This window comes from Anas acuta, chromosome 2 (genome assembly GCF_963932015.1).
Source record: "Anas acuta chromosome 2, bAnaAcu1.1, whole genome shotgun sequence".
In the NCBI taxonomy this organism is placed as follows: domain Eukaryota; kingdom Metazoa; phylum Chordata; class Aves; order Anseriformes; family Anatidae; genus Anas; species Anas acuta.
Genome location: NC_088980.1, coordinates 45,816,681 through 45,833,894, shown reverse-complemented (window position 1 = coordinate 45,833,894; position 17,214 = coordinate 45,816,681). Strand labels below are relative to the sequence as shown.

The 17,214-nt window shown below is 45.9% G+C and overlaps 2 protein-coding genes across 13 annotated transcripts in view; one reads left to right on the top strand and one right to left on the bottom strand.

Moving 5' to 3' along the window:
• The first annotated feature begins 136 nt into the window (after positions 1-136).
• On the top strand, positions 137-4,092 carry CCR9 (C-C motif chemokine receptor 9). The gene is made up of 3 exons (XM_068674621.1): positions 137-309; positions 2,477-2,537; positions 2,886-4,092. Exons 2-3 carry the CDS (start codon positions 2,520-2,522, stop codon positions 4,029-4,031), a joined length of 1,164 nt encoding a protein of 387 aa, XP_068530722.1. The 5' UTR covers positions 137-309; positions 2,477-2,519; the 3' UTR covers positions 4,032-4,092.
• A 3,376-nt stretch (positions 4,093-7,468) lies between these two features.
• Positions 7,469-17,214, bottom strand: part of FYCO1 (FYVE and coiled-coil domain autophagy adaptor 1) — a 48,910-nt gene continuing 39,164 nt past the window's right edge. For 7 of the 12 annotated variants that reach the window (XM_068674601.1, XM_068674608.1, XM_068674602.1 and 4 more), the window contains 5 exons: positions 15,823-15,882; positions 15,090-15,185; positions 13,743-13,953; positions 11,172-11,281; positions 7,469-10,732 (listed from right to left, as the gene is read on the bottom strand). In XM_068674601.1, coding sequence (XP_068530702.1) covers positions 10,657-10,732; positions 11,172-11,281; positions 13,743-13,953; positions 15,090-15,185; positions 15,823-15,882 — 553 coding nt within the window. In that variant the 3' untranslated portion in view covers positions 7,469-10,656. Of the gene's footprint in view, positions 10,733-11,171; positions 11,282-13,742; positions 13,954-15,089; positions 15,186-15,822; positions 15,883-17,214 lie in introns of those variants that run through there. The other 5 variants (XM_068674607.1, XM_068674609.1, XM_068674614.1 and 2 more) reach the window with 3 other exon arrangements.

Genomic DNA, 17,214 nt, shown 5'->3' with positions numbered 1-17,214 from the left:
GAAAACAGCCGCTCGGAGGTTTGATTAGGCCCGGGTCCGGGAGCACACACCCAGCGCAGGCTTCAAAAAGCCCCGGGCTCGGTGCGGGCGCACAGAGCAGGCAGGGCGTGCAGCGGGGCGCCGGGGCCGGGCTCACCTCCCCACAGAGACCCTCCCGGTGAGTGCCACCTCCGCTTTTGGGGTGCCTGCTTCCCACACGCAGCCTCAGCGGGAAGGACGCCGCGTTACAAATTGCCCTTTTGGTTTTGGGAAAGCTCGCTGTCGACCTCACCCACTTTGGATCTTTTTTTTTTTCTGTTGCAACACAAGGTAGGTCTGGAGACTAACAGGAGACATCACAGTTATTTTGCATCGTCCTTGGGGTACGCAGAGCTCCCACAATTTCCCCAACCAAGTAGCTCTGTCTCGACGGCTGGTCTGGATGTGCCATGGGATTTTTGAGCAGGCAACCTGCAGCAGGTGGGGCCTGCCAGGTCTGGTGCTGCCGGGAAGGATGAGCTGTGCAGAGATGCCTTGAGTCATGTTTTTCCCCCCAAAATAGGTGGAAAGGGGTCTCTAATTCTGGTTACTGAGCTGCCCCTGCTTGTCTCGAGGGGCAGCCTGCTGGCTGCCAACTTGCAGCATGCAGGAGAAAATCAAGTGCTCGCTGGAGCATCTGAAAGCTCGTTATACCTAAAACCGAATTATTGCTATTATTAATATAATCTGTAGCAAGTGCAGCGACAACAATACCCCAGCGTGAGGCCACCGCTGTGGTTAGCACGCTGTGCTCTCTGCTGCGGGGCTGACTTTGTAGTGCTCTGCTGCTTGGACAGTACAAAGCCAGCTCAGTTTTTGGCTGCACCTTCATTTACCATGATGAGCCCGTGTGTTATAAGGGGATGGGGATGGGGAAAAAACCCTCGTGGGGCTGTTGCCACCAGAGGTTTTGCCATCCCACCTGTTAGTGCAGCACTGCCCAGCATTGTTCATATATCTGTGGCTAAAGCTGGTCTTAATTTCTCTGTCTTAGTATTTCTGTATAGGTGTTAGACAGATGGTTTCTTTTGGTCTGCTTACATATTTTTACTTTCCCTGGTTGTCTGCTTTGAAAGGAGGATAAATAAAAACTATTTTGAGTTTTGCACATCAGAAATTGAGCAGCTATGTACAGGGCACGGGCGGTGTTTTGGTAACACAGGTACTCAATTTATGTCTCTATTTGACCCTCCAGGGACAAACATAATTCTACGTGTAGGTCTTGATAGAAGATGTAAAAAAGCTCCGAGCACATGGTTATGGCTATTTTTATTTCTTCAGTTTATTTTGAGCAAGTGCTCTGCGCTGAGATTAATGTTCTGTTATTGCCAAGAACTCACGCTGCAAACCTCACTCCTAGATCATTTGTATTCATTAAAGTTGCTCCACGGAGACAAAAAAGTGGAAGGTTTGGATCTCAATTGTTGCTTTCTGAACACAATCATTTTTCAAGAGATGAAAACGACTGCTTTACATTTGCTGGACCAAATTACAAAACTCTGCAAACATTTGCTGCAAACAGCCCCTCCCAAGAGTGCGCAAAGACACGAGGGGCAATTTGGACCAGAGAGCAGCCCAAAAACCCACTTAACATCCCTAAGAGAAGCTGCTTGCAGCTTGCTGCAGTTAACACAGGTGCTTTAAGCAGGCACATGGGAGAAACCAAATGGAAAACACACAGAAGTGAGCACTGTTTCCCCCCTGGAAAAGTCGGGGCTCAGTGGTGGCTGCGTGACTGGGCTCTGCTTTTTGTGGAGGCAGCCTGGCTCCAACACAAAGCAATCTGCAGCACCAAAATAATAATAATAATAATAATAAATTTCTTTGTTATGGGGGTATAATGAGCTGTTGTACAGGGCCCACCGTCGCGCCGCAGCTTGCAGATAAGAGTTGCTGCAGGCAGAGTGCAGGGGATGCCGTTATCGGTCACTGCAGGGGATGCAAATATTTTAACACTGCAAGCTGCCCCTGAAGGCAGGTACTTTTCCTTGTTAGTTGTTGTTAGGCAATTTGAGAGAGACGTGTTGCTTTTTCTCATGCAACTTTTGGGAGTTATGGTGCTTTCAGATGACTTTCTTTTTTAATGTGTGCACTGGGGACTCTACATCTTATTAAAAATGAAATCTCAGTGACTCTAGTAAGTCAAAGGATGCAATCAGCACAGCGGCAGAGAGGAGCCGAAGCCCTAATTTAGCCTAAATGTAATTTTTACTGCATTAAGGATCTTTTCCGCCTGTCTATTAGCAAAATGGAAACATCTCAGTAATTCAAACCAGTGACATCAATTTCTGCTTGGTTTGCTCATCTCCTGTCCAGACTCATTTCAAAGGGTTACAAAGCTGTGTCAGAAAGCTAACCATGAGTCCCAAAGAGTTTTTTATAGAAACAAAATAATTGAGATAAAAAATCCACAATTCTGTTTCAAATCAGTTATTTTGCCCCTATCTTTCCTCCCCAGGTTGTGGTGCCTCCTTCAAGACCGAGCTGAGATTTGGCTGAAGATGGCCCTTGCAAGCACAGTGAGTACACACTGACGTTGCTGTGCAATCTCGGTTTTTCCTTCCCCCAACATCAGTTTTCTGCTCCCAAAAGCCAACTGTGCTGCCCCACCACAGCAGTAATACAGAGCTATTTTCCATTCCTCTTTGCAAGCTTGGGATTTTGCATTTTGTTACATATTTGAAGCTTCTCTTGGGTGCGGGCGCATATCAACCCATCTGAAACCCACTGTGTTTTGCTGGCAGCCTTTGTGCTTTCCCACCTAAAATGGGAAATGTTGGGGATCTTAAGCTACATCTGGTGGAGAGGGGCAAATTTACACTTTACTGGGCCACCTCAGCGTGAATTTACCTGGTGTCCCCCCACAGGTCACCCAACCTAGCAAGACCAGCCTGGATTACTACAGGAACAGCACGGTGATGTCCCTCTATGGGAACCCCGCCAATGACACGGAGCTCATGTGTGACAGAAGGCAGGTCTGGCAGTTTGCTCGAGCCTTCCTGCCTGTATTTTTCTGGCTCATCTTCTCTGTGGGCACAGTGGGAAATGCCTTGGTCGTTCTCATCTACTGCAAATACCGCTTCAGGAGGAGCATGATGGACCGCTACCTGCTGCATCTGGCCGTCGCAGATCTGCTCCTCCTTTTTACTCTCCCTTTCTGGGCCAAGGCTGCCTCCGACGGCTGGGTCTTTAGGAATTTCTTGTGCAAAGTCGTCAACAGCATGTACAAGATCAACTTCTATGGCTGCATCCTGTTCCTAACCTGCATCAGTTTTGACAGGTACATCACCATCGTCCAGGCAACGAAAGCTAAAACGTCCAAGCGGAGGCGGCTCCTGCACAACAAACTCGTGTGCTTGGCCGTCTGGCTGACATCCATCGGCCTGTGCATCCCTGAGATCATGTACAGCCAAAGCAAGCAAGTCGGCGACATGACTGTGTGCAAAATGATGTACCCGCCAAACGTCAGCATGGTCTTCAGGGTCGCTGTCCTGGCTCTGAAAGTCACGATAGGCTTCTTCCTCCCACTCCTGGTCATGGTTATTTGCTACACCCTGATCATCAACACCCTCCTCCAAGCTAAAAGATGCCAAAAGCAGAAGTCGCTGAAGATCATCACCATGATCATCACCGCCTTTCTCCTCTCTCAGTTCCCATACAACATCGTTTTGCTGGTCAAGACCATCAACACGTATACTGGGGTGGTGTACAGCTGCTGGGCCACCAACGGGCTGGACATTGGCCTGCAGGTCACCCAGAGCATCGCCTTCCTCCACAGCTGCCTCAACCCCTTCCTCTACGTCTTCGCCGGTGAGCGCTTCAGGACGGCGCTGGCCCGGCTCATGCGGAGGTCCAGGGGCCAGGAGCAGTGCTCCTCCGTGTGCGACAGCCAGGAGCACAGCTCCAACTGGTCCTTCGCCATGCTGGGGCGGCGGCGGGTGAGGAGCTCGCTCACCCTCAGCACCCATTTGACCTCCTCCATTGTTCCTGCCTCATGCCAAGTCTTTGTCTAAGCCAATGCTGCCTGAGGGGTACCAAGCACGGCCTTTCGGACACTGTTCCTGCACCCCAAAGACTGCCTCGGAGGAGGGCTGGACCTCCTAGGTCCATGAGAGCTGGTGCCAGGGGCAGCAAGGCCACCAAGGGCTCCTCACGCACCTCCTCCGTGCCGCGCCCAGCCAGACCAGGCCTCGCCGCGCAGGGAAGTGAAACCTTCAACGTCATGCAGCAAAATGGAGCCGGACATGCTGCGAGCAGAGCTGACAGAGGATCAGAGCTACCTTTGAGACAGCTCAAAGCACCCAGCCCACCTGTGGCTCCAACCACAGCCCAAAACAGCAAGCCCCTCAGGGAACCACCAGCCCGGCTGGAGCAGGACGAGCCTTCTTCCCAGCCATGGTGAGCGGCAGGAGGGAGCTGAGCCCTCGCTGAAGACCAGCTCCACATCAACTCGTTTGTCAGCCATTGCTTGGTTTCGGCATGTGGAGGCTGCTCCCTGTGCTTGCGGACACAATTCTGCTCTGTGGGACTGGCTGCTCGTGTTGCAAAGAAAAGCTGATCCTCTGTGCTCATTACAGAATTAAATCCCCCTGCATTTTAGCTCTTTGATCTAGGGTGAAAGTGGGCTCAATTTATTTGCTGCAGCTTGTATTTCTCTGTATTGGCAAGCCATGACTCGCAATAAAAATTTAAGGCCACTGGATATATTGAGTTTTCTGTCCCTGAGAAAAAAAATGCTAGCAGCCAAACCCCAAACCCATGACTCAACAGCCTGCCCGTTATGAGCTGGTACCTTTGCTAGGGTGACAAAAGACATTTAACCCAAGACCAGTAAGACAGAGTTGTTAAGTTTCAAAGCTATTGTTAATGACATTTTGGTTGAGACTCTGTTCTTTGCGCTGGTAGAGGCAGAGGTTCGGATTTTGGATGAGCTGAGGATGGCACCATAAGGATGCAGGTACCCTGCTTGCCATCGCAATTCCCATCCCTGGCACCCCTGAGCATTGATTACTTATTTTAATCCTCAGGAGGCTTCCTTTTAAATAATCAATTTTAATCTGCTTCAGCATTTGGTGACTATTTTCTTCAAGAAGAAATTGTTTGCATTGTGTATTAATCATTAAAGCGTCTTGGTGAACACCAGTTTTCTGCAAGGTCTGGCACTACTTTCCTAGCTAACACATTAAATCTGGGCAGACAATAGTCTCATATTATTATTTTTTTTTTCCCCTTTGGGAAGGAAATGGTGAAAGATGCATGCATTTTTTTATTATATGTGTTTGGTATTTTTGTGATCTATGTCGAGCTCAAGTCAAGTAGCAGCTGAAATTCCCTTCAACAACGGCGCCATCACATACACTGAGGGGGTGAACGGGTGGTGTCTTTGCCTATGATGCCATACCAATTTCTCACCCATACACACACAACCTGTTTCCATCCCTGTTTGAGAAGGAGCAAATAGCCTCCCCCATGTTTTTAATTCCCAGTAAGTTTGGAAAGCCTAAAACCAGAGGCACAACGCACACTGAAGTACAATGACGCGCCCGTCTCCACACACAAAATGGGGGTGCGATGGCTTGGGGCACCCATGCTCCGACCCAGGGGCTCCTCGCTGCCCCGACAGGCGAGGGTAACAGCCCTGGCTGCCATGTCGAGCTGGGAGCTGCTCCCAAAGCTCCTCTTTTGTACGGATTAATTGCCTCGGCACTCACATTAAGTATTTTAAGCCATTTTTCCCCACCCAGATTTTTAAAAACCTCAGATACACACAGCAGATCACCTAAAAAAATCCCTCCTGAGCTTGCCCATCCATAGGGGGAAAGGGTGGAAAGGAGGACCTGGGAAATCACCCCTCTCCTGACACTCCTCTCTATACCCATTATTCAAGCAAGGAGACTTACCCCGCTCCCAAATACCTTCTGAAGTGCCGTCCTCCCAAAAAGCAGGCGTGCAAACCCAACACCCGGCGGCCTCGAGCTGCGGGGTGGCGATGAGGCAGGGGCTCCTGGGGCAGCTGCGCTTCGACGTGCAGGTAGAAGCTGCGCCTTCGCTTGGCAAAAGCGTGGTGGGAAATTCTCATGCTCGGTCGGCGAGTGAAACTGCTGAGGCTGCTGACACGGCGGTGAACTTTCAGCGGGCTCGGGGCCGCCGGGTCATCCCCCGGTCACGTTGCGTCCTGCTCTGAGTCAGGCTGCTCCTGCCGGGGCTCGGTGCAGAGGTGGCTGCTCCTCAGGGACCTCCTCCCTGCCTTGTGTCCCCTCTCCCCGCCCCGCAGCCAGACCCCAAAATTTTGCCGTGTGGCCCTGTCCTCACATTTTCACCCCACTGTCTGAGCTGTGCATCCTCTGCTCCTGGAGCAAGACATGTCACACTCCATCTACCAGGGTCCCTGGAGATGGGTTTGAGTGTTTTTGACCGCTTTTTGAGGTGTTTTCCAAGTTCCTCCATGCTCTTGCAGCACGAGGTCACGCTGCAGCTTCACGCAGCGGGAGCTGCACGGTGCGGCGCGCCAGCCCGGCTGCGGTGCGGGGAGAGGAAGTGACAGGACAGCCGTGAGAGACTTTCACTTTCTGCAGACAAAGCCGCCAGACTCACGGACGGGCTTTACTGGAACGCCTCTTCCAGAGAGCAGAAAAGCTGCAGAAAGGAGGGCGGTGGGTGCTGCAGCCACCACCAAGGCGCAGCGAGTGGAATTTCCAAACCTTGTGTATGGACTACACAGGGCGACACTTGAAGGACTAATATCGTCGTCTGGTGGCAGCCACGTGTTTTCACAAGGTGCACACAGCAGAATGTTGTGCTGGGCGTGCCAAGCCCAGTATTTGGGGCACAGGCAAGTTAAAACCCATGTAAGACAGCATTAGGGCTGGGAGCGTCTTGGCCCTAGCACCAAGGAAGTTGTACATTTGGTAGTGCAAACTTCACTTTTGCAGCTCTCTCATGCTCCAGGGTAGGTGTCACCAAGACTTGATTGTAGGGCAGCCTCTGAGCGTGGTGCTCGGGGCTGCTGCTCCTGCTGGAGCGCAGGGACGGGAAGCGGCGCGGCCTCTCTCCCCCAGCAGAAAACTCCCGTGAGGACACAGAAATAAGCAGCACCTGAAGAAAGCTGCGATGAGTGATCGTGACAGGCCTGGTGTGCTCCTGACCGCATTCAGATGGCCCCCGCAGGTCGGGTTAGCCTACATGTTTAACACATTGTGGGGCTGGGTCTACAGATGCAAACAGATTTTTTTTTCCCACCTCCTTCAAGACACGGAGCAGAGGTGACATGTGAAGAGCACCTCTGACTCACGCAGCATTTCTTTCCCTCCCACAGCCATTCAGCATAAACACAGCCTTATTTTCTAACATTTTTCCAGCCTAGAAGTAGGTCATACAATCTACCTGATTTATCTTCCAGACAAAGCTATCTCTACGTGGCACAAAAGGGGCATACACTCAATGATATATGTTTTTATTTTTTTTAATTCCTGAGGTTATAAAAGGAAAAAAAGCATCAGGAAACAGTCCAATACACAACCGTCTACACCTCTGTGACTGCACAGACTGTGGCATACATACATCTTTTTTCCTCCATGTAGAACATGAAATTTGATGTGAACGGGGTTTGCAATTCTTTGGCAGCTAAGATTAAAAGATGTTTCTGAACGAGCTACAATATAAGTGATTGAGCATAAATAAAACTATAGTGCAATTCCGATTTTAAAAAAGAAGCAAAGTCAGGCTTTTATAGCTTTGCTGCTTTGTACTGTGGTACAACCTTGTGCAATATATCTCAGTGATTTTTCAGACAGCAACACTGAATAATGTTGAGTAAAGGAACATTGTCATTTTCTTAAAGCAACTATATTCTTTCCTCTGCACAAACCTCTGCATAACAACAAAAAAAATAATATTATCCTTCACTGCTCCAGTACACAGGAAAAATGCCCAATTGTTTAAGCTGACCACAACATACACTCTCTCTCCTGTGGGTGTAACATCCCCTTAAATCAATTTTGTGATTGATTTTAAAACTTTCTTTTCCCTTAATTGCATTGCTGGGGATGATCTATTAATAAAAGGCCAAATTCAACAAAACACCTGAGTATCTGTGGGTATAAAGATTTATTAGTGTCAAAGGCATAACTCACACGAACAGGTTCTTTGTGAATGGGGATATAAAGACCTCGACTGAACCTCTTGCACAAACCTACACTTCTGACAAGTCCTCCATCAGGTTTCTGGGACAATCGAACAAAGTTTGGTAGTGAAGACAGGTTCTTTACTGTCTTCTCTGCACAGCCTCTGAGGTGGAAGTCTCTCATCTAGATGACAGTGGGTTTCCTGCTCTTGAACAGTTCCTTCAGACAGCTGCAATCTTGTCTGCTTGTTGCACCTTACCGTTTGAGTATTTCCTCTGTTGAAACTTCTGCTTAAATACTCTCCCCTGTTAAAAGCAAACATTTTCTTTTCATCTACAAACCACAGGTCCTGGCTGCCCCTCCTAGTCCTCTTTCAGAGAGTAAAAAAGCCATAAAACTACTCTCATGAGGCAGCTATGGTACTGTAAAGACTCAAATGCTAAATAAACATAATCCAGTGTTTTTATTTCCTGCCTCCCAAACACAAGTTTCAGCAAGCCTCAGGACTGTGTACATGGAAAACTTGCAGAGGAAAATCTGGCTTACTAGATGGAGCCATAGACTTTAAGAATTACATAAACATTGGCTTAAGAATATTTGCCACCTGATGAAAAAATATTAAGAGCTAGGATGCAGAGGAAATCCAGAGGCAAGCCTGTCAAATAATTCTGAATAGAGATAAGAAATACTTCCGAGCAGAGATATATATTTTGGCCTAAGACATTTGACAGTGTCCCTTTAACTTACATTTGGCATTTTAATAAAGATACCCTATTAAGATTAGTATTCTAAGTAATACAACAGCAAAACACTTTTAAAAATCAAACCTAAAAGCTTAAAGGAAAACTGCAGCAGACTTCAGTAACAGCCCTGTGAAAATTGCATAGCATATGGTACACAGTATTCCGCTTTTAAGCAATAAATAATTCCTTCTTGCCTCATTAAATATAAAACACAGCTTCGATGCTGAAATCTGCCATAACTCATGAAGGGATCAGTGCGTCGTTTATTGCCTGTTTCAGTCTCTTGTCCATCTCATCTTCGTGCACACAGCCAGAAACGGGTCTAACTGCATGGTAGCCCATTAGCTCAGGAGGAGGAGGAAGCCAGCTCGCACCTTTCACTGACCCTTCTGCCCAGCACAGCACGTCTCCCGTACTGGGAAGAGGCATCTGAAGAGAAAGCTTGCCATGAGCCAGCAGCCTAGCTGAAGGCCCCCTGACTTTGGCTTGGCACCACCCAGACTGCAATTCCTTCTCAGAAAGCCCTGTGTGTGCAACCTAAAATCTAGGTGGCCCGTGAAGGGCAGTCATTCTTTCACAGTCTTTTGATCAAAGTATTTTGACCAAAGATCAAAGTATTTATGCATTGCTAACAACTGGGATGAATGATTAGCAACCTTCATCAGCAGTAATGTTTTCTTTTCTGTGATCAGAAATTTCCCTCTACCTTAGCTGCAGTGTAAATTTTTTTTGCAGTGTAAATGTCAAACACTTGTATGGTGGATCTCTATTTTCAAACAACCACTCTATTGTTGGAGAATCAGATCCCCCACAGAGAGCTCATTAGGGCTGGATGTGCATTCGCTTTCAGACGGACCTTCTGAGACTGATTCAACCATTACTGCTACCTTCCACTCTGTCTAGAGAGAGAGGCAGCGCTGGCCTCCTCAGAGACTGTGCTTTCACGTGAACGTGATAGACTAAGGTGCTAGAGCAGGAAAAAGGAATGCTCCTCTTTCTAGTGTCACACAGTGAGCAGTACTTTATTCTACAAATTGTACCCCTGATTCTGCCACTGGTACTCACCGTAAGAGCTTATTTCAGTGGAACAACTTACAGAGTATGGTGAGCAAAAGTGAAAGGAATTGCTGCTTCGTGTTTCATTGCTTTGTAACTGGTATGCAATACCAGAGCATTTATAAAAGCCAGTTAAGACTTACCAAATCTTAGTCCAATATGTAAAAAACCTCTACATTTGCTGTTTATAAAAATTGAAAAAGATAAAAAATTCTAGATGGATTACAGTATATGCCTGTGAAGACTGGAGTATTGCATAGCTGCTGCTCTGACTGTAAGAGCAGTAGAGCAGAACAGAAATGGTTATGTTTACTCCTCGGTGAAGAGGTGAACAAAAATACACTTTTTTCTTTAAATTTCCTTTTGAAGGATATTTTTGGAAGAAAAGTCATTCAATTTTCAGTAGAGAATTTCAGTTTGCATTTAGACACCTCCACACTTATTTTTCTCCCCACGGAAAAAAATAATAATATGGTTGGAACATTATTTGACCTGTTAAATCAAACAACATGGCTTTTGAGCAATCTGTACACAGTACAGAACCATTAGTGTTCCTAAAAAGGCTTTGTTCTTCTAATGTATACATGCTCTCTAAGTGCATTATAACTATTGCATAGTTTCAAAATCTTCAAACAGTGGTCATCATAATGCTTACATATACATAAATAATAGCTTTTCTTAAAAATGTAGTTAAAAATAACACAGTATATTCAAGGCTATGGAAAATCACTTCCATCATAGATGACAGGTCGCTCAATAGTCAAGTGATAAAACACTCTTTTTGAGATAAATCTGTCAAGAAACAAAAGAAAGGAAGATGATCACGTTAGCTGAAGGCAACTAGACAGAAAGCCTTAAAAGTTTATTCAATCTTTCAGTTCATACTCAGGCAAAAAAAAAGACGGGTGTTAAAAACAAGTCTGTCTGCACATGGGCTGTCAGGTCTCTTGTTAATAAGATCCTGACTAAACTATCTTGGAAAGAACCACAAATGACTTGCTTACTTCCATTTACCCTCTCAGAGGTCAAGACAAAAGAGTGGAATTCTGCTATGGGATGAGAAAAAACAAACAAAGAAAAACAAGAACCAAAACTGAGATCGAAGATACTTGGTAAGCAGGGAGCAATTTCTCACACCTACTTCCAAACATCACAAGAATGGTACATCTGAACAGTTCCACAGACTGTAAAACCATGCTTATTTCACCTTTTACACTCACGTGGGACCCACCTGGAGAATGTGTTGTCAAATATCAGTGTGTAGATTCCGGAGTTTCGAACTTTCACCTGTCCTCTGATAGTTTCCTTATGAGAATTGCAGCGGGTCATTGGAATAAGAACCTGGAATTCAATACAAATCAAACTGAAACTTGCTATTTGACCTATTAAGTGACATTTACCTTCAGAAACCCCTAAAGTGCATATAAGCCTGCAAAACTATCTATTTTCACTGATTAGCATTCAAAATTCACCCAAAGTAAAATCTCAGAGTGTGACATCTGTGTTCCTTTGACATCCTCTTTCCAGCATGAAGTTATGGCTATAAATCTCAGCTTTAGAGAGATTCAAGTGCTCATCTTTTTTACATTTTTTAAACAAAGATTACTAACATCATCTACATTAAATCTATACAAACATATCCAAGAACAGAATTAGCTACTTTATGCCTTTTTGTGTATGCTTTTATACTCCCTGTATTTTAAGGGTGATGGAGCAGATCCTGCTGGAAATTATGCTAAAGCACATGGGAAACAAGGACGGTGACAGGTGACAGCCAACCTGGCTTCACTAAGGGCAGATTGTGCCTGACACATCTGGTGGCCTTCTGTGACAGGGTTACAGCACTGGTGGGTAAGGGAAGAGCAGCTGACATCATCTGCCTGGACTTGTGCAAAGCATTTGACACTGCCCCCCATAACATCCTTGTCTCTAAATTGGAGAGATGTGGATTTGATGGATGGACCACTTGGTGGGTAAGGAATTGGCTGGATGGTTGCACTCAAAGAGTTGAGGTCAACAGCTCCAAGTCCAGGTAGAGACCAGTGATGAGTGGTGTTCCTCGGGGGTCAGCATTGGGACCAGCACTATTTAATGTCTTTGTTGGTGACATGGACAGTGGGATTGAGTGCACCCTCAGCAAGTCTGCTGATCACACCAAGCTGTGTGGTGTGGTTGACATGCAGGAGGGAAGGGCTGCCATCCAGAAGGACCTGGACAGGCTTGAGAGGTGTCCCTGTGCGAGCCTCATGAGGTTCAACAAGGCCAAGTGCAAGGTCCTGCATCTGGGCCAGGGCAATCCCAAACTCAAATAGAGGCTGGGCGGAGAATGGATTGAGAGCAGCCATGAGGGGAAGGACCTAGGGATGTTGGTTGGGGCCCCCACCATAAGAAGGACATGGAGGTGCTGGAGTGAGTCCAGGGGGGCAGAGAGATTCTCAGGGGGCTGGAGCACCTCTCCTATGAAGACAGGCTGAGGGAGTTGGGGTTGTTTGGTCTGGAGAAGAGAAGGCTCTGGGGAGACCTTATAGTGGCCTTCCTGTACCTAAAGGGGAACTACAGGGAAGTTGGAGAGGGGCTCTTTATCAGAGAATGTAGTTAGAGGACAAGGGATAATGGCTTTAGGCTAAAAAAGGGTCGACTTAGATTAGATATTCAGAAGAAATTCTTTACTCTGAGGGTGGTGAGGCACTGAGACAGGTTGCCCAGCGAAGCTGTGGATGCCCCATCCCTGGAGGTGTCCAAGGCCAGGCTGGATGGGGCTTTGGGCAACCTGGTCTAGTGGGAGGTGTCCCTGTCTATGGCAAGGGGGTTGGAATGAGATGGTGTTTAAAGTCCCTTCCAACCCAAACCATTCTATGATTCTATGATTCTGTAACATAAGCTTTCTCAGCAAATCTTAACCGTTTAGCTAAATTTACAGCAAAAGTGTGTATAACCACCTATCTTGCTGTAAGCCCGTAGCAGAGATAGCGGTTTTCATCTCAGAACAGCAGCTGATGCACATCAAGAACAACCCTGTGCTACCCAAAGTTATATTAAATAGATATATTAAGACAGAACCAACATGAAATCTTAAGACTTTCAGATGAAGAAAACATACATTTTACCTGGAGTTAGTTACCCTGGAGTGAATTGGCTCATACTGCATAAATGTCTTTTATTCTGCCAGTGAAATCCACAGCCTTAGAGCTGACCCTGATATGGTGTTAAAACAGCAACTGCCCCATCTTCATTAAAACTTTGGAATGAGCTGAGTAACATAGATTCACTCAAAGCATAACCTTCATAAAATACAGCACATATAAAAACTGGTATGTTGGGCATAGGCAAAGTGATTTTGCAGCATGTGGGAACACTATCAAGGCCCTTAAACATGAGTTTAACTGTAAGAAATGGAAGTAACCCATCCATTTATCTGTTTACTTTTGGCCTCTGCTTAAAAGCCTGGCAAGATAAGCACTAGGCAACTACAAATTAAGCAATACTGAAGAGGGAGAAGAGACTAATTTTGCAGGCTTGGGCTTTTATTTTTATTTAATATTAGTGAGTGAATTTCAGATGTGACTAATAGAAGTTACAGTGCTTTGCAGGCAACACAAAATAATTAAAGATGTAGCTCTGCCTCCAGGAGAACTATAGCTTAATTGGAGAAACAATTCCTTATAATGCAATTGCAGCTGGCACTATTGTGGAGACCTACTGTCTGTCCTGGCTGATTTCTCTGGGCAGCCTATTGAAATGTAGTGCAGTTTCTAAGGTAGTTAGGAAAAAAAAAAATCCCACTAGGAAATAAAGGTCTTACTTTGCACTGATCCAGTGGTGTGTCTTCTGATTCTTGGTAGACAACGCTGAAGGAGATGCTTTTAGGGTCTGAAGAAAATACCCAGCTTATTGTTAGCCCCATCTCTGTAACGGTGATGGGAATGATACTGTAAGTGCTGGATTTAATGAACAGCTCCCTGTTGCCTTCCCCAAAATTTAAGATCTCCTCCACTGTAAGGGGCAGCTTGATCCTGTTATGGAGAAAGATACAATAATTTGAAGAGATTGAATCTAATATTGTGACAGAAACAATAATCATTATTCTGTTTTCTATCTATTTGAGGCAGACTCCACAGCAACTTTGGGATAGGTCCATAGGATGTGGGAAAATTCATCCCCAGATGAAAGCACAGAGAAGATGACTGATATCAAACACTTTCACTGCTCTGGCAAATGTGGGTATTAGTCACTTACTTATTTCATTTAAACTAGAAAAAAATTGTGCTTGGAATGAAGCTTTTTAGCACTTTCATGATTTTTAAAAAGAGTCTGCTGCCCTCTACTGTTCTTTTTACAGAAAAGTTTAAATGGCGTTTCAGTAACCTACTTTACTCCCTCACTAGAAATCATTTGCACAGGAAACAGGGATCAGGAGTGCAGAGGGGAAAGATGGATGGAATGTGAACAGCAGATTTGTCTAGATCCTCTGGAGCACTTATTGCTACAGCTTGGTCTGGTTTATCCAAGCAAGCTGCACAAAAGCTGATTCAACGTACCTCCAATGAAAAAGGAGGTTCTCAGCACTTGGATGATCCTGACTCCTGAGGCATTTTATTAGCCTACCTCATTCGTACCTCATTCAGACTGCAGTGAAGACCTTAAACAGCAGAACACTGCTTGTCTTTTTCAAAGGAAACCAGTGATTTCTAAGAGCTGAGGATCTTACCTACTTTATACTAACTAAAACTGATCTAACACATCACTCTTCAGGCCAAATAAACTGCTTCCCAAGCAACGAGCTCACAGTAAATCACAGTACCATGATGTGTTATCAGCAGCTATCAAAACCTAACAGATTTGCCAGAAAATACCACACAGTCACCATGATCATTTCCTGTTTTAGAGTAAGAAGTTCAAGCTTCCAGTCATTCATACACAGTGGTTAGGGATCACAACTCATTTATTATGAGAACTGTTGCACTTTGTCCAGAGAGGAAGCTTTCCACTATAGCTGGGCTATTCTCTCTGCCCCTCCTCAGACCACGTTCTGCTGTGGGACACAAGCAATCAGCTCTTCCAGGAGTCTGCAGGACATGTTCACATAGCTCATATCTGAGTTTGAAACTTTATCCTTTCAGCCTGGTAGTAATGAAACTGTTCTGCTTACATGATTTCTCCTGACTTCAACAAGCTTATCTCAGCATCTTGAGCAACTTGCCACTCTTCTGATTCATCATAGGTCGAAGAATTGCACGTGCTGTTTCTAGGACAAGAAAATATAATCAAGTGGTCAAATATCATCTGTATGCATAGGTCTTCCTGAAGCAGAAATGTTTTAATAGCCTTGATGAGAAACTCTAGAATTTTATTTTGCATGCTCTAGTGACAAAACTGCCTGGGCAGAAGTACAGCCCAGTTCTGCTAACCGCTGTGCAAAAATGCAAAACAGCTCCTATTCCGCTTTCATGTGCTAAGAGGAAGAGATGCGTCCAGAACATCTCTTCAGCAGTCTCAGGATATACTCCCCGTCGAGATGCTGTCAGGTCTTAAAGCTTCCCTGATGGGTGTAAATCTTCATGGGGAACAGAAACAAACAACACCATCCAGACTCTTCTCTTAAACAAAGCCTCCCTGGGGATATGACATTTGTCCTGGATTTAATCTGTGAGCTGTTTCACCTGCATTTTATCCAGTTCCTTATTCTGACAAACAGTACACAAAACATATCTTCTCACTGTAGAACCACTATCGTTATCTCCTTTTCACACAAAAAATACTAGATGATTCAAATACACCAAAGAAGCTGCTGCAGGATGACAAAGTTTTATGCCTCCCACCCACCATGATGTGTCCCAGAGAATGAAGGAAGTAGATGGAAGAATCTCCCATCCACTCCTTACCTCAAAAAGTGTGCCTGCTCAGAGTACACACTGGAGTAGCACCGACTATGAATTACACGGCTGGGGCAGAGAGGTAAACAAGAGAGAAGAATGAATTTTGAGAGTCAGTAAGTAAGTTAGAGCTACTCTATCTGATACTTGTTTCCTGAACCTTAGCAGGTTGGTAGCTGAGACAATTAGGCTGTCATTTTGCCAGAAAATGCCCAAGATTGTTATCTACAGGGAACCAAACACTTGGTACCTTCCAAAAGCCAGTGGAACCTAATACAACATGCTTTTGAACAGTCAAGTCTGATCATATAGCAAGGGCAGAATTGTTACACATTCTGTAGACCAATTCTCAAAACCAACGCAGAGTTTAGCATTTCCTTTTAAATCCTAGAGGGCATTGCTCTACAAGCAGCAGTCCTGAGTGGAAGAGTGGGAGAAAAGATCTCCAGGTAACAGCACCTTCACCTGCCATTAGCAGCGTCTGCATTTACTGTGTCAGCACTCGCAACATTACCTGCCCACTGAAATGAAGGAATGACACAGTCTGTGTAGGTGCCTAAGGGTTAATATGCCTCTCTCCATCATATTTGAAAAGTCCTGGCAGGCAGGTGAAGTCCCTGGTGACTGGGAGAAGGGAAACATCACTGCTGTTTTTAAAAAGGATACACCAGAAGGTACGGCTGCCATCTAAAGGGACCTGGGCAGGCTGGAGAAGCGTGCCCATGTGAACCTAATGGGGTTCAGCCAGTCAAAGTGCAAGGTGCTGCACCTGGGTGGGGGCAATCCCAGACATGAGGACAGACTGGGAGAAGACCTGATTTAACCTCATGATTTCAGAAGAACTCATGATTTAAATGGTCTCGTCGAGACCATTTCTTCCTATACGACCTCTTCACACTAGGTGGCAGCCTGGGGAGCATTACGAGTATGTACCACCACACAGACCTCTGGCCTACCTGTTGAAATCCACAAGCAAAACGAAGCAGGACTGATAAGCACGAAGTACTGAAGCATATTAAAAACACTACAGCAAGAGAACAATTCAGCATCCTTGAGGCACAGACTGCTAGAGGCTGGAAGGGTGTTTTGAAAAAAAAAAATCACGCTTGTCCTGTTATGCTTTCCTTCAGGCATGTGCTGTTGGTCATCCAGGCTGGGCTGGATGGTCTGGCCCAGCTGGGCCTGCTGCTACCTAGCTGGTCAGACACATCACAGGCACCCTAAATTAGCTACCCACCTTCCATTCCAGCCCATCAAAGGGAAAGGAAAAGAGAAAGAATACAGTGGAGGAACAGAAGGGAGAATGCACAGACAGCCCTTGGAAAGAGCAGGAAGAGAGGCACAATTTGGGATGAAGCACAGCGGACATGGAGCTTGCTGAGTTCACAACAGGGTACGTGA